At 37.2% G+C, this 24,977-nt stretch overlaps 1 protein-coding gene across 4 annotated transcripts; it reads right to left on the bottom strand.

The window, feature by feature from the left end:
* Positions 1-3,088: 3,088 nt before the first annotated feature.
* Positions 3,089-8,174, bottom strand: LOC121985374 (auxin transporter-like protein 4). 4 transcript variants are annotated; one of them, XM_042538790.1, is made up of 9 exons: positions 7,512-8,174; positions 7,366-7,387; positions 7,043-7,280; positions 6,727-6,912; positions 6,419-6,531; positions 6,136-6,319; positions 5,955-6,052; positions 4,525-4,990; positions 3,089-3,535 (listed from the first exon to the last, which is right to left on the bottom strand). In XM_042538790.1, exons 3-9 carry the CDS (start codon positions 7,220-7,222, stop codon positions 3,311-3,313), a joined length of 1,452 nt encoding a protein of 483 aa, XP_042394724.1. In that variant the 5' UTR covers positions 7,223-7,280; positions 7,366-7,387; positions 7,512-8,174; the 3' UTR covers positions 3,089-3,310. The 4 variants fall into 4 exon arrangements, with proteins under 4 accessions (XP_042394724.1, XP_042394722.1, XP_042394725.1 ...); XM_042538788.1 differs by having other exon boundaries at positions 7,043-7,387; XM_042538791.1 differs by lacking the exon at positions 7,512-8,174 and having other exon boundaries at positions 7,366-7,508.
* Between the last annotated feature and the right edge of the window lie 16,803 nt (positions 8,175-24,977).

A 24,977-nucleotide genomic window follows, 5' to 3' on the forward strand; every position in this document is an offset into this window, starting at 1 on the left:
GTACCAAGTAAGGACCTAAGGAATTTAGATATCTTCATAATTGTATGATATTGTTCACTTTAGGTCTAGTCCCTCATGTTTTTATTTTTAGACTTTATCCAAAAAATCTTATACTAATGGTGATATTTTTTCTGTTATAATTCCATGAACTTCTCATATGTTTCAATGTGAAACTTTATTTATAATCTTACAATCCTAATAAGTTGAGGGTTACTCTTAGTCGGTTGAAAAAAAAAATAAAGAAAGGGGGAGGAATGGATGCTGCTCTTGAGAAAGAAATGAAGAAAAAAGAACTCTTGTTGAAGGAAAAGAGAAAAACAACTATGTTGCACATGGAAACCTGCGCCTGGGGCGGTGGGAATGAGACTGCGTACATGGGAGAGAATAAAAAAATAAATAAATAAATAAATAAATAAATAAATGAGGGAAGAGAATTAAAAAAAAAAGAGAGTATATTTTCTTAAAAATTCACTGATTTTAAATCAATTGAATTGAATTGAATCACATCCAAATCAACTTTAGCTTGGACTAACATTATCTTCGTACCCATCTGATCAATTTTATTCGATCTCAATTCAATTTTAGTTTAGTATTTTCACTTCGGGTCCAATTTATTTATTTATTTATTTGGTTAAAACAATAATACTTAACAAAAACTTATATAGATGGTAAAAAAATATAAAAAAGGATTTGCTATAGTCCAGGACAGCCCCTATGTGCATCTGTCTCTAGCTACATAGGTTTTATCTACTATGGTATGATGATGTTATCATGGACAACACTCTACATGGCCAAGCATTAAACCTTGACTCAATTCCTATGGAATCAGAAATTCCACTTCTTCTTTCTACTCATGATTAATTTGCTGAAACACCTCCAATAATTCTAACAATATTTTGACCTTGATTTTCAATATCCATTAGGAAAAAAGCTAAATCACGCACTCAACATCCTATCTTTAATTTTTGTCTCTTATCTCATTTTCTCCTTCCTATATAATTTTTTTCTTCCTTCCATTCTATCTCTAGATCTATACCATAGGGGTTGATGGAATGATGCGATGGTGGAAAAGATGAAAACCTTAGTCAAAAATGAGACTTGAGAGTTTGTTGAACTACCTTTGGGGAAAAGGATGATAGGATGTAAGTGGGTATTCATAGTCAAGCATAGAGCAAATAGTTCTATTGAGAGATTAAGTCTTGGTTGGTGGCAAAGTGTTTCACCCAGACCAACAAAATTGCTTAAGAAATTTTTGCACTTGTTGCCAGAATCAATTAAGAGTTCCCTTAGCATGTGTTGCTTCTAGGATGGTTCCTTCGATAGTTTGATGTAAAAAATGTCTTCTTTCACGGTGAGTTAGAAAAGAAAGTTTATATAAAAATTCCACCTATTTTTTCTTGTAAAAAATTTGAAGGGTAGGTTTATCACTTAAAAAAGGCTCTATATTGGGCTTGTTTTGGCATATTCATTAGAGTTATGATCACTTTTGACTTAAAAAAAAAGTAATGAATGTGTCGTAATATGATTTTCAAATATCTCAATGGTAGAATTACTAATCTTATTATATATTCATTTTTTATGATATTCAGATTAGGGGTGTAAATAAATTAAGCCAAGCTCAGGTCGGCTTAAGCTCGAGCAAGTTTTTGAATCGGAGCTCAGGTTCGGCTCAGCCATTAAATCATTAGCTCAAACTCGACTTGAAAACATCTCCTTAACTTATTATTTAACTTTAAAGTAGAAATTATTTTAAATATTAAAATATTAAATTAGCCTGGCTCGAGCAGTCTTGATGAGTCATTGAGTCAATATTAAATGGGCTCGAACTCGACTCGAATATTAAACGAGTCAGCTCGAGCTCAACTCGAGTTCGATCAACTCCTAGCTCGAGTCGAGCTTTAACTGAGTTGCTTGTGAACGACTTGAACCATTTACACCCTAATTCAGATCTTAGAATATGATATTCTTATTGTATAGATTGACAACATAGTAGGTGACAATTAAACAGAAAAACTAGATTGAAGGAATATTTGACTAACGTTGAGATTAAATATTTGAGCCAACTAAGATATTTTTTTGGGATAAAAGTTGCTTGATTATAAAAAGATATTTATTTGTTAAAAAATTATTCCCGACGACTTACTGAAGGAAATAGGAATTTTAGGTTGTAAACTTGAGATACCTCCATTGAAGTTAATTATAGACTAAAAAAATATTAAAGAATTGATAGATATTGATCAATACTTGGGAGATTCATTTATATTTTTCATATATAACCTGACATTATCCATGCAATAAGTATAATAAATTAATTTAGGTATAACTTTAGGACATATTTATTTAATTGAAGGCTATTATTAATAATTTTGATTATCAAGTACGGTATATTATTTAATTTTATTTAGTTTAAGTAATGAGTGATTCTAAAATAATAGAGTATGTCCATCACGTCATTAAATGAAGGGGTTAATAAAAAAATTTATTTTATTTTTTCTAAAATGAGTGTTCTAAAGGTTTTTATTCCCTGTAATTTTAATTATGTGATTCCAAAATTGATTATATATGATAACTTAAATTAAATGCACCCTCAGAATTATACATCTTCATATTATTTTTCAGATTTTATAATATCTCAAATCTCGTCTTGGGGAAGGATTTTTCATTACTCTTTTCAAATAATGATCACTTGGAAACAAAAGCATAAACTGATTGGACAAGATATCCTAATGATAGAACATCCTTCCGGATATTATGCCTTCATTGGTAGAATTTTTGAAACTTGAAGAAACAATAGCTAGGTGAAGTGTTATGACACAAGAAGCTTGTGAACTTCTATGACTTAAAATGCTTATGCAAAATAATTATATTTCTTTCCCAAAAGGTGTTTGTGCTACTACATTGTGTCAATAAAACAACTATTAGCATCGCTCATAATCGAGTTTAGTATGATCATACCCAACGTATTGAAATGGATTGATTCTTTATCAAAGAAAGAATAAATGATCACAACCTAAGAATCAGTTCATCCCTCTTTATATACAAGATGAGCATGACATATATACAACAGTATTAGACATGGAAAAGAAAATTGGGCACACATCAAAAGCATCTATATATATTTAAAAAGGTGAAAAAAAACAACACAATAGGAAGCATTCAACACATGTATGAGCCCACCTCCCCAAGTTGTTCCCTTTTCCCTCTCAACAATTGCATTGTATTTATAGAGAATAAACAAGTAACTAAAAGAAGATTTAAGTTTTGGGGAGGAATTAAGCATTACGACGGATCGCCATCAATTCCACCAGTCTCAATGGTGTTGTTGCGGTGCAAGGGCTTGCTCAGGGTGGGGCTTCTGGCACTGGTAACACTTGGCGAAGAGGCCGAATGTATTGATCTGATGGATGAAGTTAGTCATGCTAGCCCACCCGCCAATCCCGAACCCAATGACAAACACCCATACAACTATAAAGATGTTCACCAGGAACATCGCGCTCCAGCTCGGTAGGAAAAATGGGGGCTTCTCAGAAGCATTCTGTGAGGAACACCAAGATGAAGATAAAAAAAATAATAATGAGACTTTAACAATGACTATTCAATTGCATAAAGAAAGATTAAAGACATGATCAATGCATTTGTAATACAAGCAAGTAACTATCAGAAAGTTTTAACTAATTGCACATAACATACTAATTTTTAAGTTTTGTAGGATTTGATATCGACAATGAATGCCATGCCGTGGTTATGACACTGTGACACAAATTGCCAGCCAAGCTATTTGAAACAAATCAGATCTGACTGCTAAAGAACAAAGAAGAGAGGACAAGAAGATGGAAAGGGACTTCTGTCTGGTTAGATGTTACGTCTCCATCCAAGCAAACCCTGAGGACCAAATGAGTGGGACTCACTTTCTTGGATAATTCTTCAAGTTTTAGTCAATCTTTAACACTCGTTTTTCTTTTTCATTTTGTTAAAACAAATCAAAACAGTTTCTGTGGCACTACACATGCACTTAGCTTTCAGTATCAGAACTTGCTTGACGACGATGAAATAATTGAATTGAAGTGTTATTCGAGAAGAAATCTAAAACCAGAAGAAAGCACCACGGTTATATGAAAATCTGAAGCAAACAAATTTAGAACAGGAGAGGATTGTTTGTGGTCTGATACTGTGTCCTGAGTATGATCCCTCTCCTACAGAAGTTGCCTGTGCATCATCTTCTGTAGACGAATGCAATGTCCAACCAAGAGTATCAACATCGCGTATAACAACCTATTTGTTATCAAATTTTTATGTTTGGCAGGTAAATTGCTCATTTTCATTGGAGAACTGCACCAATAATTTATTCTAGTACTAAATCTAGTACTCAATCATTTCGATAGTTGGGACCGTTCGCAATGAAAGTTTACATGGGGCTGTAAGTACTAACTGGCGGTATTATATAATCTAAGAGTAGAAAGAAATTTAGTGGATCTATAGTTGAAACATAAATTTGTTACTCACTAGATGGAATAAAGATGATACCTGTCGTGCAGATGCTGTCCGATAGGTGAGCATGTGCGCCAAAGCAGGAATGATGTAGACGGTGAAGCTAACAAGGAAAGCACCCACGGCAGAGTTAATGGGCCCGAAGAAAGGAAAAATGATGGCCAAGAACCAAATTGGCATTACAACTGGGAGGCGCGCGATAGCTCGTAGGCAAATGCTCTTCGTATCATGCATGCCAATTACCTTTTCCCAGACAAAGTAAAGAGGGGTGCAAGCAAAGCCAAAGGTAATAAACTGATGAATAAGCATAAGGACAACTGCAGCATCTCGCCACCTTGTCTTGGGCAGCAATGAGAAGGCATTGGAGTGAGTCAATAGAAGATCACCAAATGCCCAATACATTGTGGCCGCCGATGGCAATGTGAGGGTGAACACATACAATGTAGCCAATAAGTAAATGTACTTGAACTTTTGCGGTTTCCACATGGCATGCATGATCTCCCTGAGAACACGATTGAATTACTTATAAAGATAGATTAGACGCATGCTGACTTAATGGTTCAACTACTTGCATTCGATTCAAAAGAATATATACACAAATTTGTATCTATTTAATGACATCAACGATTATTGAGAGAATAGGAACATGAAGGAAAACTTTTACTATCAAATTATAACAGTCTGAAATTGCAACTACGAATATAATCAAGATTGTTTAGGGTTTAGGATAGTAGATTGTCACAAGATTGTTGTTGTTTCCAAAAGTAGTCCAATGAGGTTATTGACTTGTCATCTTAACAGTTTGGCATCTAAATGTAACTAATCTTCTATGCCAAGCAATCGACTTCCTAGGTAAACTGAAAAAGGATTTATAGTCCCATGAGATGATGATTGAAGCTGGAAGAGGCAATCTAATATTTAGAAGGTTGGATCGAATAACTTTTCGAGTTTAATAGACCAAAACCTAAACTTGGACTACTTCAATGATAGGATGCATGGGCAGTGACTGTCATTACTCTAAGATCAAGTCCACAGCTGGTCCCATTTGTCCTTTTACTTTCATTTTCTGCTGAAAGAATTTCAGTTCTGAATGTTCAGCCAAGAACTACCTCAAAGCTAATATTGTTAATTAAAAGAAGAGTTAAAGAAGGAGACAACCACTGTGAAACTAGAATTCAGAATTCCTTGTGTGAGAAATGATGGCATGAGATAGTTCTCGGATGGTCCCCTCCGCCTATTTGCTTTCAGTTAAAATTTTATGTTGTTTGTGTTTGGTGTTCTCCGTTCTGTTTATAGAGCACCGATCAACACAGTGCAGTTGAGGAAGATAACAAATCCCACCTCATGGCTTCTACTGCCTTACAAGATTTGCCTACATCCAACTGTTACTTTCAACTCTTTTAAGCTGAATGAAACTTGCACTTCAACTAGTTTTAGGCCTATTATTGGTGAAAATGAACACTCACACAGTGACGGCATGGCCGCCGAAGGTGTAGAGGATGTTGGTGGCGCCGGTGAAGTAGAGAACCGGCCTCTTTGGGCCTGAGTGGGCCACGCCTTCGACCTGAGAACAATGGTGGCATCAGTCCTTGTGCCTCTCTGCTCAATTCTAGAATTGGACAAGGGTGGTGGTTGGAAGGAGAGTACCTGACCATGGACGGCGGCTGCGATGGTAAGATACCAGGCGGTGTAGCTGGTCATGCCGAGGCCGAGGAAGGACCAAATCCGGTAGTTGTGGAAGGAGGGGATGAAGACGGTGGTCGCACAGCAGGCCCCAAATATGTAAGTCCATGTCCTCTTATCGAACTGATCGTTGATGTAGTAGATGTTGCTGCTCCATAATCGATTGCCCCGCAAAGTCAAATCTTTCTCATTCGATAGAGAAAATTACAGTGTGATACAGAAACAACAGGGGCTCAAAAGGAGGCACCTTGCGCAGGCGATGAGCTGGATGACGGAGCCGAAGAGGAGGAAGGTGCAGTTGAAACCGAGGCCGGCGGCCTTCCAGTACGGTCCCAGCAGCCCGTCCAACACCTCGAACCACTGGGAGAGGAATTTAATGGCTAATGGAGTTAATCAGGCGAGGTAAAGTAGGAAAAGCAGGAGAAGAGTTGCGGGGATTGGGTCGCTTGGAATCTGGGGAAGGATAAGGAGGAATAGTTCTGTTCGATAAAGGTTCCAAATTGAAAAAGAGAGTGGAGAAGATGAGAAAGAAGAGAAGAGAAGAAGAAGGAGGACCTGGATAACGTGGTTGGTGAAGCGGACGTTCTCCTTCTCCTTGCGATTGCGGTACTCGATGTAGAGGACACTGATGAGGTAGGCGGTCCAGCTTCCCATGAAGCCGTAGAAGATCTGCAGGATGATGCCGGAGACCATTCCCAGCTGCGAGAACGAGTAGGGCAGCGTCAACAGCACCTGCGCCACCTACAGTCAAGAGCCAAAAACACAAGCATGAATTTTTCTGATCGATTTGGAGTCCATGAACACGAGCATGTAAGACAACCAAAATATCTTAATCGAGAAGAGGGGAAAAAAAAATGGAATCTTTGAGTACTTGATTGGAGGCGCAGCTGAACCAGGCGTCCCAGGTGGAGCCGCCGTGCCAGAGGAAGCTCTTGACGCTGAATCCGGCTGACGGCTCGGCGTCTTCTTCCTTGCCGCCGCTCGGCTCGGTGTCGAAGGCTGTAATGCCGTCCGCCGCCATGGCTGCTTCCTCTGCATCCTTCTGCGCCATCAACCTTTTTCTGAAGAAAAATCTCCGGGATTCCTTCAAGCGAGCGCTAAAGACGAAGCTTTACGCCAAAATTCAACAGATGAGAACATATTCGAGAGAAGACATCCGTATTTGAGGAGGCGAAGGGAGTGGGATAAGCGTACTCGTATGGCTCTCCTTAAAACACTGCAAAGCAAGGGCCATTTCGCGTGTGTAACGGCGCTCCGAGTCAGTACACTACTACTACACGACCAAGAAAGTGGCGGAAAAGGAAATAAAGAACGCACAGATAGTGAAAGAAAAACAACACCTTTCGCCTTCGTCTGCTCTGCTCTGCTCTGCTGCTGTGCGCCGCCCCACCCTGCACCGCCCTGCCCTGCCCCGCCCTCTCTGCTATTTTTGGCTGTTACACAAACAACGCGCTTTCTACGAAAAGGGTTTCAAAAAAGCTCCTCCTTCCTCCTCTCTGCCTCTTCCAATCACCTCGTAAGAATCGAATTGGAAAGCAAGAAAAGCTAATTTATGGTGAGCAGCAGTCGAAGTGGGAGTGTGGGAGTCTTCTTAGCTGCTTCGGATGAAGCTTCCCTTTGCCAGCTTCAGATGATCAATTGATCGCCATGGCCATTTAATTCCTATCACTGTTGCTTCATTATTAAGTGCGATAGGTGGTGGTGGTGGTGTGTTGAATTGCTATTTTGTATTTTTTTGCTAAAACTTTCTGGCGGAGTTATCTTTTGGTTGAATTTGCTATCAACCATCACTGTCTCTTTTGCTGGAAGTGTGTGAGGAGGATATGGCTGGAGAAGTTATGAATGGCAATGGGCAAGACGGCGATACGACGAAGATAAAAGGGATGCGTTGCCGGCTCGCATTTAATGTCATCGGTCATCCGTTCAGACCCAGGAAGGGAATGCAGATGAACTGAGAAGAAGAAGAAGAAGAAGAAGAAGAAACAGAAGCAGAAGAAGAAGAGGTGTGGAGAAGAGGAAAAAAACAGGGCAAATTTGGTTTGATTTGTATTTATTTTATTTTAAAAAATAAAATAAAATAATTAGTAAATAATTATGTTATATTTTAATTTATTATAAGAGAAATATGATAAGAAAAAAATGGAATGTTAAATTTATTCGAATGGTAAATTTATTCTTCCTTGATTTGAAATGCCTTTTTAGTTTATGAATTTCATAATTGATAAATTTTCTTTTTTTGATGAATTTCTTTTTAATAAGCGGTTAATCTAAAAACGCTAGATTGTTCATCCGTTATAAACACTTTTCAATTTATTTTTTTTATGATCAATGAAAAATTTCCATTAGACTAGATCGATAACTCTCAAAATTAATCAACATAAATTGAATTTATGCTAGACTTATGATTTGAACTTTTTATAGAGTAAATTTTTATGGAATGATGTTAAGTTGTTTTTGGAACATGCATACTTTTGTAAGGTCGATGAGCAACTAGTTAGAAAGAAGGGCGAATAGTTGTGACCCAAAAAAAAAAAATGAAAGTTTCTTGCCAGATACAAAATCAATCAAATATTATTATTCACAATGAAAATAAAATAAGAAATTAGGCTAACATGATGGTTTACACGATTTGAAGTAAGGTTGTAAACGGGCCAAGTCGAACTGAACTTTGAGGTGTTCAAGCTTATTTGATAAGGTAACTGAGTTGATCCAAGTTGAGCTTAAAATGAACCAAACTTTTGAAATGATAGTTCAAGTTTAACTTGATTTATTTTTTATAAGTTTGAGTTTGTTTGAAGCTTAGCTTGAGCTTGGTTCGTTTAGATGTTTTTGAACTCTCAATTCAAGCTTAGCTTGAGCTTGGTTTGAACTTGGTTTGTTTAGATGTTATCAAACTCTCAATTCAAACTTGTTTGAAACTTTTAGTTATTTAATTAGTTATTGAACTTGATAATTTAAACTTATTTATTTATTTTATTTTATTATCTATTTAGTATATTGAAAAGAGTTTTATTAATGAATATAATTCGTGAACATTGTTCACAAACATTGTTCACGAACGTTAACAAACTGAACATATGTGTTCAAGCTTGTTTGTTTAATTTAACGAGATGTTCAAGCTTATTTGTTTAATTAATATTGTATATATTGAACGAACATAAACAATCTCTTACCAAACCAAACACGAAACTTGTTAACAAACACTTGATTCATTTATAACCCTAATTTGAAAATTTAACTTCTATTTCATGACTTATGACTCGTCGATGAGTTACTCCCGACAAATCCACTGCATCACTTTCTATAGTCACTCAATTGAGATGAGTCAATAGAGCAAAGCCTTATGTGCTTCCAAATTGTTTGATTTGATTAAAACTAACACTCCTCTCAAATAGAAATGAATTATCAAAGCTAAGGCGAGTAAATTACCAAGAGTTTGTAAAATGAAGCCTTTGAATTTCATTCCCTTGGTTCTAATTCGGCCACTTAAACAACTTCGAAGGGTTTTATAATCAAGGATACAATGACTATTTTGTTCAACACTGGTCAATTGAAAATAGGAAAATATAGATATTAAAGAGTCCAAACAACGTAACTATTTGAGCAATATTTGAGCAATAAATTGGTCTAATGGTTGCTCATCCTCTAATCAACTGTTGCTTAAATAGAAATATTTTATTCAGTGATCCCTTGGGTTTAGTCAACTCAAGGATTGACTGAACTCTCTAATCTACTAAGATTCCACTAAAGTTGACTGAATCTACTCAGAGATCCCTTCAAAACATCAAACCATTCGTAACCAACAAACTCAATCACGTTGAGTCTCTAAGCTCTTCGACTTCCTATTTGCACCATTCTAAATTCTTGCACACTTGATGCATATATATATTATCAACACTTGTCAAACCTAATTTAAATTGTTTATCAAATACATTAAAAATTATTTGGTTGAAACTAACTATTTAAAAGCATCCTTTCACCAATAATTTCACTACTAGCTTAATAATAGAGGTGATTCATCATTCTAAAAGAATCAAATGTGAACATCCATTTAATTGAATGGACTTACATCCAATTATACAAGTTGATGGCTCTTTTTATTTGACTTTTTGTTTTTTTTCATGTAATGGATACATCTATCTACATGATTATGATATAATTATAATTTGAGTAATGAGCTCATTAACTTTCATAAAATCTTTATACTAAGATTATCACATGCGTCTGCCTCAAGGTCTACCTGAAATATCTACATGCTTCCCTTAATTGGGAAGAAAAGGAGGATCAAAAAAAAAAAAAAAAAAAAAAAAAAAAAATCAAATGAAAGAGATTCATTGGAAAAATATATTCTTTTGAAAAAATTATTATAACTTTTCTTTTCAATTATAAATGGTGAAATCGTCCATCACTGTATATACAAAATAATATACTTACACATTCTATATGAAATTAAATGTCACAATAGCTTTTTTATATACGGGTTTAAGTGATAGAAAATAAATAATATCTTTTATATATCCATCTAGTTTATTGATTTTTTTTTCAAAAATGATATAAGGTAAAATTTCTTTGTGCACAATAGAAATTTTTTCCCATGAAGGCCTATATAATTATTGGGTTTCTAAGGATGAGAAAAAAAAAATGGTAAAAGTTGAAACCTTTCTATTCATTTACACTTGGAACATGAAATTAATGTATGAAATTGTGTGGTTCAAGATTCAAACAAAAACCATAAAAGCACAATATTTCCTTTTCAAAGTAGGGCCTTTGTCATTTCTTGAATCTTAAATCACATTTCTTATCTGAGGGGACACTTGACTACAGCTTTAGACCAACACAAATGGAAGGAAGAAAAGATTCACATTCTTTGCAAGTGATTCTTTTCTATTCTTTTCTTTTTAATTATAAAAAAGAAAAAAGAGAGAGAATATTTTTTTTTTTCTTTTGATAGTGTCGTTGTCATCCCTCCATTATTCTTTCTCCCCTTTTAATTTGTGTAACTATAAAATGTTATGTAGAATTATACAATAGCTCATCAAACATAATTAAGGTATAAATAATTGATATGCTTTTATGCTAATGATGAAAAAGAGTGTTGACGAAATGATAAAATTATTATCGTATGACTTTATGATTATGAATTTAAGTCACAAAAATATCTTATAATACAGGATAAGATTATGTACAATGATTTAATATAATCTGACCCTTAATTTTATATTAGTGAGAATTTCTTACATCAGACTGTCCATTTATGTTAATCGTCTAGGTCTAGAATCAAAAAGACCACCATAATTGTCAAGAACATTTTAAAATTTATTTTTCTACTAGCTCCTAATAATTAAACTTCTAAAATTTGTTAGGACCTTGGTAATTGATTGTTTCCCCACCAGAGGAATTGATCCTATGAAAATACTTGATTTGGAAAAGCTTCGCTAATTATTAAGGCATTTAAAGAAAATCTCAAAATGAAATAATGATTAGTTCATGATTTGATGATGCATGTATTTATCGTGATCAAATGTTAGTGCGATCAGCATTGGATCAAGGTTGATCGGATTAACTAAAATCGATTGGCTCAAACTTGAATTTCAATATTTGATAATGTGTGAGAGAGAAGTCAAATAGGTCAAAAGAGCACTAAATACTTGATCGAAAATGTAAAATACCGAAAATAGGCGAATATTAATAAAGGAATTTTCTGAAATTTTTGGAAATTTTTCGGGAATTTTTCAGAGCTGGTATGGACGAGTTAAAGGGACAAAAACGAGGCCCGGGAAAGTCTGTTTAGACTACCCTATTTAAGAGAGGAAATGTTTATATTTCCTTTTTCTTTTTATTTTATTTCTTTCCCTTCGCCGTTCACTCCTTCTTCCCTGACACCCGACGCGCCTCCTCTTGCCCTAACCGCCCTCTTCTCCTCCGCCCGAAGCCGGCCGCCGAAGCCTTAACCCTCGGCCACTTCCCCTTCTTCTCGTTTTCTTCCTCCCGAGCCGCACAACCGAGACCCTCTTCCTCCTCTGGTACGACGAGACACCGCCGGCTGAACCCTTCTACCTCCTTCCTCGCGCCACTCCATCCGGCCGATTTCTGTGCCCTAGTTTGGGTTCACAGTAGCCGACGCCGACCACAGCAACGCCTGCTGCCGCCGCTGTACCCTGTCGGCACCGTTGTGTTCTCTCGACACGATCAGTGTTATCATCTTTGTGCCCTAGTGCCGGTTCACCAGCCATCTAGTGGCGAGTTCTTCTCCCTCTCGTGAGTTTTCTTCCTCACTGAGTCGTGCCCTAGCCAGTCCTGATGCCACTGCCACTCTTCCTATTTTTCCCCTGCGCCACGGCCGAACGATCGATCACTGGATCGAGCGACTCTTGCCTCTGTTGATCTCACGCCTGATCGCTGCTGCCCTCTCCCGTGCCTAGTTTGGATCCACCGGGTCGCCGGTGCCGATCACCAGCAGTGCCGGCACAAGGAATTGGGTAAGACATTTTGATTTTTGGTTGTAAGTTTGTTGAGGTTTGGATGCAAAGTGTGTTCATTAAGTGAGGATTAACTCATTTACAGGATTGATGCTGTTAATCTGTGCAGCTTGAGTAGTGAGTGATTAGTTGTTTGTTTCAAGTGATGGATCATTATTTGAGTTTTATGCTCAAGGGTTAATGTGTTGATTTTGATCCAGAGTGTAGATTTGGGAAATCAACAACTTCACCTTGCCAGTTTGCAACGACCGGCATCACACTCTTCGGCTATGAGTCATTAGAAGTGGCTGTGAATTGAGGTAAGAAGTAGAGGGTTGTATTCGTGTTGTAGATTAAGTTGGAATTAAGAAGAGATTGTTATGTGTTGATTATGGTTCATTGATTGTGTTGGAAGGATTAGTTAGATCCAATTTAGAGTTTCTTTAATTGAATTAGAATGTAGTTTGGCTAATTGTGGTGTTATAGAAATAGCTAAACTAGACATTATGTTTGCTATACAGGACCTTGACGCGAGACGAGTATCTCGACGTTGGATTTGGACTGATTGGACTTTTCCTATTGGAGGCGGGTACTTTTGACTTATGTCATTTGATATACATAGTAGTAAATTTAACAAGTTGCATTAATTATGTTCTTTATTTCTTTCGGTTAGTCACTACCCATTATCTGATACATGATTGATTGATTGCTTGATTTGCATCCCATGTATACTTTATTTGTTTATACATGCTTATAGGGGGTAGTGATATACCATGCTTCACCATGTTCAGGACCTAGGTTTTTATACCTTCTATGTACCTTTAATTCGATATGATCCGTTGACCTAGGGTGCACTTTTCTATATATATGGATTAGGTCAGGATGTTTTTATGGTTATTGTCATGCACCATTTGCATGATTGCATGCTGTGCGATAGTCCGCTCCATTATTGTTGAGCACATCGCCAGTTACATGGATCTGCACACACCACCACTCATGGGTTAGTGGTCGATTCAGGTGTTGCAGCAGGGACTCTGTTAGGCACCGTTGGTCCACTCATGGGTAGTGAGACACAACGTGTTATCCGGCAGGGATTCCTCCCCGTCACTGTGTACCGGGAGTTGAGAGCATTGCGCTCCCCCATTTATGATTTGGGGTAAGAGGATAGGTGTACTCCGACAGCATCCCGTCCACTCGGTCACTCATCAGGAGTAGTGACGACAGAGTGCACGGTTGTCACAGCCCTACCCACTCGGCCTCACTATTGTGTGAGATGATCGACTGGCGTGAGGGGTGACCAGGATGCATCATGAGCATCATATGCATGATGCATTTATTGTTTGTGCTTGTGTTTGCTGCATTTATATCCTGCATATTGTTTGGATACCTATGTTTGACATGCATACAGGATTTCCTTATCTCTCGGACTGTTTGACCTTATACTCAGGACCTGGTTAGTACAGTATTCTCCTGTTTACTTCAGATGCATTTTTTATCTTTCTTGTCAGGAGACTGTACGCATGATTAGTGCTAGGTGTTGTTTCCCTACTTTGTATATCAATTGTACCTGCTGAGTGTTGGACTCACCCCGCCTCCATTGTTGTTATTTGCAGGTTGATGCTGTCCGGAGAGAGTTCCAGTCGCTAGTCCTCACTGCACGTAGTGCTAGATCCCTGCAGACCTCGAGGATTTATTTACCATTTGGTTTGGTTTTTGTTTGCTTATGTGTGTATTTGGTTATTTGGATACTTGGACATCGTATGTTTTCTTTTGATATTGATGGATGTTCTATTCGATATGTTTTTACTACATGCCTGCCTGGACGGCGGAAGAGGTGAGTTTCGTCAGATTTGAGTTTTACGAGTGTAGTGGAGTAGGGTGGATTTCGAGTCAGTGTAGTATTGTGATTACTATTATTAACTGCGTGGTTGTGACAGCCAGAGGCTGAATATCTATATAAACTGCGTGGTGATTATTTTTTTTATTTATTGTTATTATTCCAGCCGCCTGTGGCTGAGGTATATGGGTTATGTAGAAGTTTCAGATTGTTCGCCGTACAGGGGAGATGCTGCCGAAATTTCTTCGGACAGGGACTCCTCTGGGGCGTGACAGAAAAAATCCTAATTGGAGGTTAGGCAACCGAAAATCCTAACTAGAGATTAGACAAGGAAAAACTCTAACTAGATGTTAGGCGGATGAGAAGCCTATAGAGTGACAAGACCTAACTGAGGTTAGACAACGGAAAGTTCTAGCAGGACTAGGCAATGGAAGTCTAAGCGGGGCTAGGCAGTAAAAACCTAGTTAGAACTAGACAATAGAAGTCCTAGGATGACTAGGTAAGGGAATGTCCAATTAGATCAAAGGTTAACCTGATACTTGGTGATCAAAAGTCCAACGAGAAATTGACATGAGATAGAAAGTCCTAGTGGGTCAAGGATTGACCGGACACTTGGTGAAGGAACCTTGGCAAGTCAAGGTTGACTAGATACTGTTGGTGCAGTTAGCACAAACGGTCTAACTCAAGTTTTGATGAATGACAAAGTAGGTTAAGTTAGTTTCATATTGATCTAACACTTTGGCCAAGTGTGAAGGAAAAGCCCAGACGGGTCGACGGACTGACCTGACGTCTAGCACGAAGTCCAGCTAGGTCGACGGGCTGACCTGATAGCTGGCACGAAGTCCAGCTAGGTCGACGGGCTGACCTGATAGCTAGCACGAAGTCCAGACGGGTCGAAGGGCTGACCGGACATCTGGCACGAAGTCCAGACGAGTCGAAGGGCTGACCGGATGTCTGGCAGATAAGTTGAGATAAGTCATTAGAGGGGAGTGACTATGAAGACGTGTTCCCGAGAAAGAAACATTAGGCGTCGATCCAACTTAGATCCATTTCGAAAATCTAAATTGAGATCATGACTAGATTTCGATCTCGATGAGACGAACTCTAATTACTATTCTGTTTAATTATAAACTGTGCTAACACTCTGGTTTGTAGGATATATTATTTACATTTACCTCCGGACTAACGTTTTCTTGCAGGAAGGAGATTGTTGGAAAACAAGGGTCCGGGCGCCCGGAGGTCCGAGTGCCCGGAAGTGATCCGGGCGCCCAGAGGCAAGTTTTATCCTCCAACGCACGTCGACACATGGAGCTTCGTGATTGGCTGAGCTACGTCACATTCCAGGTGCCCGGAAGGAATCTGAGCACCCGGAGCCTCCTATATAAGGAGGGTGAAGGCTGGAGCAAAGACAACTGACAACACAAGATCTTCCATTGCTTGCTCTGCTATGCTCCTGCGACGCTGCGGCCGACAAAGTGCTGCTTTTCTGTTTACTCTTTATTGTCGGTATTTCTTTTTTTCTTAAAAGCAATTCTGTACTCTACTTTTGTAATATTTCGAATTGCTAGTGGATTACCTAACGAAAACACTCAACGAGTACGGGCCTTAGAGTAGGAGTCGACCAAGACTCCGAACCAAGTAAAAAATTACTTGTGTTAACGTTGCTTTAACTTTATTTTTTCCATTGCATACTCGATCAACTTTTGACGTTTTTTTAAATCGATATTCACACTCCCCCTCTATCGAATTATACGATCCAACAAGTGGTATCAGAGCAGGTACCGCTCTGATTTGGTGCAACCACCAATCAGACAGGGGGTAAAATTCTTTTCTATTTTCTTTTTCGATTTTCAGTTTTTCGTTATATTCCAAACTGGTATCGTTACCTTTTTGAAAATCTTCTCGTCGCAATTAATCTGAATTTGTGCAACACCAATTCAGTTTTACATACTTTTCTTAATACCGCACTATTAATCCAAGACAAAGTCTTGGGATTTCTTGCTTTTGTTTGTGTGTACAAGACAAATATGTCTCAAATTGAAGGCTTTAACATAGTACGTCCCCCCTATTCAACGGGGATGATTTTTCGTACTGGAAGAAGTGGATGGAGGTCTACCTGAACACCGATTTCAATTAATGGTTCAATGTCACTAGAGGCTACAAGGTGCCGATCGACAACTCCGGAAACCCACTAGACCCGGAACAATGGACTCCGGACATGAGAAAGAAGTCCTCGACGGACTACAAAGCTCTCAAAACGCTGCAATACGGGCTGACGAAGGAAGAGCTGAACCGAGTGGGACCGCACCAAAATGCGAAAGAGTTATGGGACAAATTGATCGAACTACACGAAGGAACAAGCGACGCCAAAGTAACTAAGCGCGACCTTTTATTAAATAAATTATTTAATATTAAAATGTAGGAAGGATAAACAACGAGTCAACTCTATACGAGGATCAAAGACATCCTCAACGACCTCCACGCGATAGGCCACCAAATGGAGAATCGCGATCTAATCAGGTATGCATTGAATGTTTTTCCACGTAATACCTTGTGGGCATCTATTGTGGATGCCTACAAAATTTCAAAAAAATTATCTAAATTAAAACTCGACGAATTGTTTTGCGAATTAGAATTACATGAACAGACTAACGCCGGATCCGAGAAAGGTATTGCCTTGTTTGCAGGTCCCTCCAAGGGAAAGAAAAAGACCAAGCTTGAACCTGAAGATGAGTCCGACCAAGATTCTGAAGATGAAGAGTACCTGGTGAACTTGGTAAGGAAGATGTTCACTAAGAGGAAGAAAAATTTCAGCAAAAAGGACTTGCAGGATATCAACTCCCCATCTGAACCAAGGAACATGACTTGCTTCAGGTGCAACAAGAAAGGCCACTAAAAGAACGAGTGTTCGAGATTGAAGAGAAACAAGTCGAAGACATCCAAGAAGAAGGCTCTCAAAGTAACATGGGACGACTATTCCTCAGAAGAATCGAAGGTCGAAGATCAGAAGCACCAGAGTCACCTCGCGTTGATGGCCCTCGAAGAAGAATCGGAGGACGAATTGGAAGACGGATCCAAACCCGAATCGAGTCACGAGTCCGTACTCATTTCTAAAAGTCCCGAAGAGGTATGTTTTAATTTGAATAAGAAATTTTTTAAAATTATCACTTGTTTAAACAAAAAAATTAACTACAATAGAAAATGAAAATAAATTACTTCTTGAGGAAAACCAAAATCTCAAGGAATAAATCATAAATTCCAATCCAACTCAAGACCTAACACTTGAGGAGGAAAATTTAACACTAAAATTAGAAAATAATAAATTAAAAAGTATGTTAGAAAAATTTACAATAAGATCTAAGAATTTAGATTTAATTTTAAATAGTCAAAAAACAGTCTACAATAAAACCGGACTTGGCTACAAGTCAAGTTCAAATAAAACATTTAAATCATTAATAACCCAACATAAACAATAAAATAAAGCTTGGGTTTCAAAAGCGTGTTTAACCACGTAAGTAGGAATTAATCAATATTATATACCTAAAGATAAAATATATTATATAAAATCTGATAAACCAAAACACAAACTTAGACCAACAAAATCAAAATCAAAAAATTTTAGAACTCATCAAAAATCATATTATCATCAAATTAAATATAGTATAAGTAACAAATACAAACCTAGAATTAAAACTTAAAAATAACATACCAATAATTCAGGGGAGCTCCAGAATAGCTGACACCTCCAAAATTAACCTATCCGACAGAGTAACCAAAACCAATCTACCCGGCAGGGTAATTAAGACTAGTTCAAAGGGAAAATAGCTTAACTTGACCAACGGTACTGGTGAAGTTTTAGATGATAGTACGTTAGGAAAACTATGTCTATGCATGTCTAGGAAGATATGGCTTCGACCTGGCGCATTTGGCTTAGTGAAACTAACCGAAGCTACCATTTACAGATCCTAACTAGTTAGACTAAGGTTTTGTATTAAGTTCAGTAGATAGAACTATTTGGAAAGCCTCGAAGACATGATTACTCTCATGATGTCCAAGTGACTCACCATAGCCCAGAAGTTTATCCAAAGAATGTCTATTTGTTGAGCCCAAAGATAAACATAAATCTAACACAAAGTTAAACCAAACCCTGAAATTGAATCCAACTCATCTCACAACAATTATAGGATTCCTTGATTTAAAACATTGATCGGGTGAGATGACTAAGTACTCAAATTAAAAAGTGAAATCAAATTAAATTAAATAAACTAAATTAAAATTAAAATATTTTGTATTAAAATTTATTTTAATTTTTTTTAAAAAAAACTTATTTTAACTTAAAATTTATCTAAAAAATCTTTTTAACTTAAAATGTGTTTTATTTTAACTTAAAATTTATTTTAAAAATCTTGTTAACTTAATATTTATTTTAAAAAAAAATCCTTTTTAACTTAAAATTTTTTTAATACTTATTTTAACTTAAAATTTATTTTAAAAAAAATCCTTTTTAACTTAAAATTTATCTAAAAATCTTTTTAACTTAAAATGTGTTTTATTTTAACTTAAAATTTATTTTTAACTTAAAATTTATTTTAAAAATTCTTTTTTAAAGTTTATATTAACTTAAAATTTAACATAAAAATTTATCTTAATTTTTTTTAACTCAAAAAATTATTTTAAAACGTTGTAAAAAAAAGGGTCAAAAACCAAGGGCAGGCCACGGGCGCCCCTGGTATAACCTTCCAAGGCGCCTGGAAGGCACTCCGGGCGCCCGGAGTAATTCCGACCGCCCGGACCGCCCGGAGTAATTCCGAGCGCCCGGACCGCCCTATATAAGAGGGGGCAAGGCCCCCCCCCCCCCATCTTGCAACTCTCCCTTCTATTTCTTGCAAAGGCTCTCTCCGAGTCTTAACGCAAGAGGGATTGATAATTAAAATTTTCCCTCTTTCTTCAGTTATTACGCTGCTACTAGTCAACCGAGATCGTCATTTCTAAAAAACTTATTCACGATACCTCGGTAAATTCCTTTTTCCCCCTAAGTTTTTAAAATATTTCATTTCTATAATTTCTGTTTAGTATAGTTTTTAATAATTTAAAAAACGTTCTAGATCTGCTGTTGGGTCCTCTACTGCTAGTACCGACCCTAGATTCCCTATTGACGAACCTAGGATTAGGTTTGAGTCTACCATTTATATGTCTATCAGAACTAGGTGTTTAGATAGACAATTCTTCTGGCGCTCCTACATCCCAGTCATAGAGGTCATTAACTACTATAATTTACAAAACATTGTTTACTGTACAAGTTCAGTAAATATTGGTTTGTGTGTTAAGTTGTACAATAACTTAGTTAGGGTAGATGATCTTATTTACACTACTAGGGTAGCTGGTACTGATATCACGCTATCCTCTATCATCATCTGAACCTTTTTAGAGCTATGACCATCTACGTGCACTTTTCAGTGCTACCCTCCTAGGGATCTACCATTTGGTGATCCCTACTCGCACATTACTCTTGATACGATTTATTCGTATTTTTTGGGGGGAAAGTGAGTACCCACTGTGACTATATTTAGGTCAGTATCCCTTCGAGTTCACGACTATGTACTCTATGGGATTTTAGTCTTCTGCATCTTGTCGTTGACCACTCACGACATCACGATGATGCGTTCATTTCATTCTTTTCTCCTATATATCCTCTGTCATAGATTAGATATAGACATTAGCTTACATATATTTCAGACTATTATCTACTCAGCTGGAGTCACCACCAGCGCTCGAGTTCATATACCGAACTGTCACATTTTGACGGCATATTTCGCCTCCCTACGTATTAACGTCACCCGAGGCGATATCCGAGTCATGATTGAGTTCGACGTCCTAGGATCTAGGAACTTCTCTCTAGGAGGTGTCCATATAGATGATGAGGGTGTCCTATCTTGTCAGGGGGGCACAGCACCAGCCGGACCCAGATGCCCAAGAGGAGACAGAGTAGGATGAGTTTATGGTCGTGCTATTCGGCGAGGACGCTCCAGCCTTGGTACCACCTCCACCTCCAGGCCGAGCACCACGTCCTGCTCCTCGCACTCTAGGCGACTGAGTTGCCGGACTTGAGCTATCCATGACGAGTCTCCGTCAGGAGGTCTCCGATTTTCATCAAGGCTTGCGACAGGAGGTCACCGACCTACAACAAGAGATGCGGCAGGAGGTCTCCGACTTGCGACGAGACGTGAGACAGGGGATCTCCGACCTTCGACGTGACCTATCCAGCTCCCGAGAGGATGACTGGGCCCGTCATACTGAGCTGATAGAGTTGTTACGTTCCCTGAGGACCGGACGACCCTCCTCATCATCCCGATAGACTTGATCATCACTATTTGTATTTTATCATGACCGTTGTATTTTGACTTAGATATTGACTTATCTTGTTCTGACTTACTTCGACTTAGTTATATCTCGACTCCGATATTGACTTATCTTAATCTGATTAATAGACTAGGATTCTCAAAATTATTTTCAAAAATAGTTATTTTAACTTTTAGGATAAAACTTGTATATTTTCAAAATTTCCCATTGTTAGAATTTCAAAATCAGTTTTAACCTTAGAATAGGTCAATTCCTTAGAAAGAATGTTCCTATAGGACTAGAATTTGAGCATCTCACCAACACACTAGGACTACCTTGTTTGTGGTTGCTAAACATAGAAAGAGGTGAGATGCATAGGCAGATTGTCTGGAGTTAAGATGCTTATATCAGTGCACCGATGTAAGTGTGGGCATTAAATATAAAATAAATATCAATCAGGTTAAGTCATTCAGTTTAATCAAACACTAGCTAATTACAATTAACTTAACCTGACTAATCAAGTGAAAACTATTGTCCTCTAGCAGTTAGTAAGTAACTAATTGGTTAGACAATTTTTGTTATGACAGATTTAGGGGGATGATTAACTATTTTCATACTTATTTTGAAATTAGTCTTTGAATAATAATATTTTGTAAATCTATTTTTTTAAACTAACTTTTATTAAGTTCTTATTAGATCAATTTTTTTAATTGGTTTTGAAATCATATTTTTGAAAATTGATTTTGAAAATTAGATTTTACAAACTCAATCTTGAAAACAGATTTTTACTTAGTTTTAAAGTTGATTTTGAAAATTAGATTTTCTAAATTGATTTTTAAAATTGATTTTAAAAATTAGATTTTTCAAATATATTTTTGAAAATTGATTGTAAAATTAGATTTTACAAACTTAATTTTAATAAATAAATTTTGAAATTTTGATTTAAAAATTGGACTTAACTTTAATAATCTCCCGTTTATAATAGTATATTTGAAAATTATATTTGAAAGATGTTTTAAATTTGCAAAAGCTTATTTCGAAAATTAGGTTAAATTTACAAATTTTATCTTTAAAAATTACTCAAAAATTACAAAGTTATCTTTCTAAAGCTATCTCTCTAAATTTAAAAACTTAGACCCTTTTTTTTTAGAAAACTAAAAGCTAAAGTTTTTAAGTAAAATATTCTATGTTTTCTACTTTAGACTCTCCCGAGTCAATCTGACCTTAAAGTCTTTGCTGCATTGTCTTTTACTTCCTTAATCGTTTATTTTTCTGTGTTATTTTTTATGAATGTCAAAGGGGGAAGGTTAGGTGATTTAAGTTAGTTAAAACAAATCAACGAAATACCAAATAAAGACTAACTTAAAAACCTTATAAATGCTTATTTTACTTGCATATTTTTCACTAACTTAATCTAAGTTGTCATTGCATCAAAAAGAGGAAGATTGTTGGTGGGTTAGCACTAACGGTCTAATTCAAGTTTTGATAAATGACAAAGTAAGTTAAGTTAGTTTCATATTGATCTAATACTTTGGTCAAGTGTGAAGGAAAAGCCTAGACGGGTCGACGGGCTGACCTGACGTCTGGCACGAAATCCAGCTAGGTCGACGGGCTGACCTGATAGCTAGCACGAAGTCCAGCTAGGTCGACAGACTGACCTGATAGCTAGCACGAAGTCCAGACGGGTCGAAGGGCTGACCGGGCGTCTGGCAGGTAAGTTGAGATAAGTCATTGGAGGGGAGTGACTGTGAAAATGCGTTCCCGGGAAGGGAACATTATGCGTCGATCCAACTTAGATTTTCGAAATGGATCTAAGTTGAGATCATGACTAGATTCCGGTCTCGATGAGACGGACTCTAATTACTATTATGTTTAATTATAAACTGTGCTGAGACTCTATTTTGCAAGATATATAATTTGCATTTGCCTCTGGACTAACGTTTTCTTGTAGGAAGAAGATTGCTGGAAAACAAGGGTCCGGGCGCCCGGAAGGGATCCGAGCGCCTGGAGGTCCGAGCGCCCGGAAGTGATCAGGGCGCTCGAAGGCAAGTTTTATCCTCCAACGCACGTCGACACGTGGAGCTTCGTGATTAGCTGGGCTACGTCACATTCCAGACGCCCGGAAGGGATCCGGGCGTCCGAAGCCTCCTATATAAGGAGGGTGAAGGCTGGAGCAAAGACAACTGACAACACAAGATCTTCCATTGCTTGCTCTATTGTGCTCCTGCGACGCTGCGACCGACAAAGTGTTGTTTTTCTGTTTACTCTTTATTGTCGATATTTCTTTTTTTCTTAAAAGTAATTTTGTACTCTACTTTTGTAATATTTCGAATTGCTAGTGGATTGCCCAACGAAAGCACTCAACGAGTGCGGACCTTAAAGTAGGAGTCGACCAAGGCTCCGAACCAAGTAAAAAATTACTTGTGTTAGCGTTGCTTTAACTTTATTTTTTCTACTGTGTACTCGATCGACTTTCGACGTTTTATTTAAATCGATATTCACCCCCCCCCCTTCCCGCCTCCCTCTATCGAATTACACGATCCAACAGATACTAGGTAACGAAAAGTCCCAACGAATCACGGATGACTAGATGTTGAGCAAAAGAACCCTAAACTCGGGTTCCGGGTGATAGGGTTAGACAATCAATTAAGGTAATCAATTAGGATAATTAATTAAAAGAGTTCTCGCGAGAGCATAGAAGGTGCCGAAATCAATTGGAGCAATCGATTCAAGCAATGTCAATTGATTGGGCCAATCGATTAGACTGTATTTCTCTTATAAACAGAAAACCTTATAATCGATTGAGACAATCGATTAAGACTAAGTCAATCAATGACCCGATCAATTAATACTATGATTTTGCGATCACAGAAAGATATTGAATCAATTAGAAAATTGATTAGGTAACTTTTCTCTCGCAAACAGAAGCTTTGGGATTGATTGACTTAAGGTTATAAACAAGCTAAGCCAAATCAAACTTTGAGGTGTTCAAGCTTATTTAATAAGATAACCGAGTCAAGTCAAGTCGAACCTAAAATGAACCAAGCTTTTGAAATGATTGTTCAAGCTTGGCTTGGTTTATTTTTGATGGTTTGAACTTAGCATGAGCTTAATTTGTTTAGATGTTATCGAGCTTTCAATTCAAAAAATATAGATCCGCTATATTAACGACCCCCTAGTGTCAGTCCCATGGATATGGAGGGAGGTACATGCAGGTACACAGGTGTCAGACGCATGGTGGGGTAACCTCAGGTCGTCAATTCCTGAGAATCGATCTCTGTCCATTACACCAAAGATGTCATGCACTCACCGTTTGCTACGCCCTGGGAGCATCAAGCTTTCAATTCAAGCTTGACTTGAGCTTGGTTCATTAGATGTTATCAAGCTCTCAATTGAAACTTATTTGATTGTTTGAAACTTTTGCTTATTTGATTAGTTATTGAGTTTGATAATTCAAACTTGTTTGTTTATTTTAAAAATATTTTTGTTTATTTAGCATATTATAAGAGTTTTATTAGCGAACATGTTTCATGAATATTGTTCACAAATATTGTTAATGAACATTATTCACGAACCTTAACCAACCCAACATATATGTGTTCAAACTTGTTTGTTTAGTTTAACGAGTTGTTCAAGCTTGTTTATTTAATCGATCTTGTGTGTATTGAACGAATATAAACAAACTCTTACCAAGCCAAACAACAAACTTGTTTATGAACGTTTGGTTCATTTACAGCCCTAGATTGACTTAATCAATTAGAAGCTGTCACACTGATTTATTAGTAAGGCTAAAATAGTCATTCTATAGGTGTAGAATGATCGAGCTAGCATAACAATCAGTTGAGGTAAGTCGATCAATTAGAAGACGTGGAAGGAATTTTAGAAAAGGGATTTTAGTGGACATTTGAAAATTCTAATTCTTGATGGCTTAAAGGAGAAGTGTTACTGCACTTTCAACTACTAAGAGGCAATCTAAAGCAACAAACAAGCATCCAAAGCAAAGAATTCGTTGTAAAATATTGTTCTTTCATTTTCCATTCGTTTTTGATGGTTTTTGTATTTTGTTCTTGTGAGAATAATTTATATGGAGTTTCTCCGCTTCTGAAAAGTTTCTAACAAAAAGAGATTTCATAATGGACGAGATCATAAAAGTCGGATGATTGGATTAGTCA

This window comes from Zingiber officinale, chromosome 5B, assembly GCF_018446385.1.
Source record: "Zingiber officinale cultivar Zhangliang chromosome 5B, Zo_v1.1, whole genome shotgun sequence".
Taxonomy (NCBI): domain Eukaryota; kingdom Viridiplantae; phylum Streptophyta; class Magnoliopsida; order Zingiberales; family Zingiberaceae; genus Zingiber; species Zingiber officinale.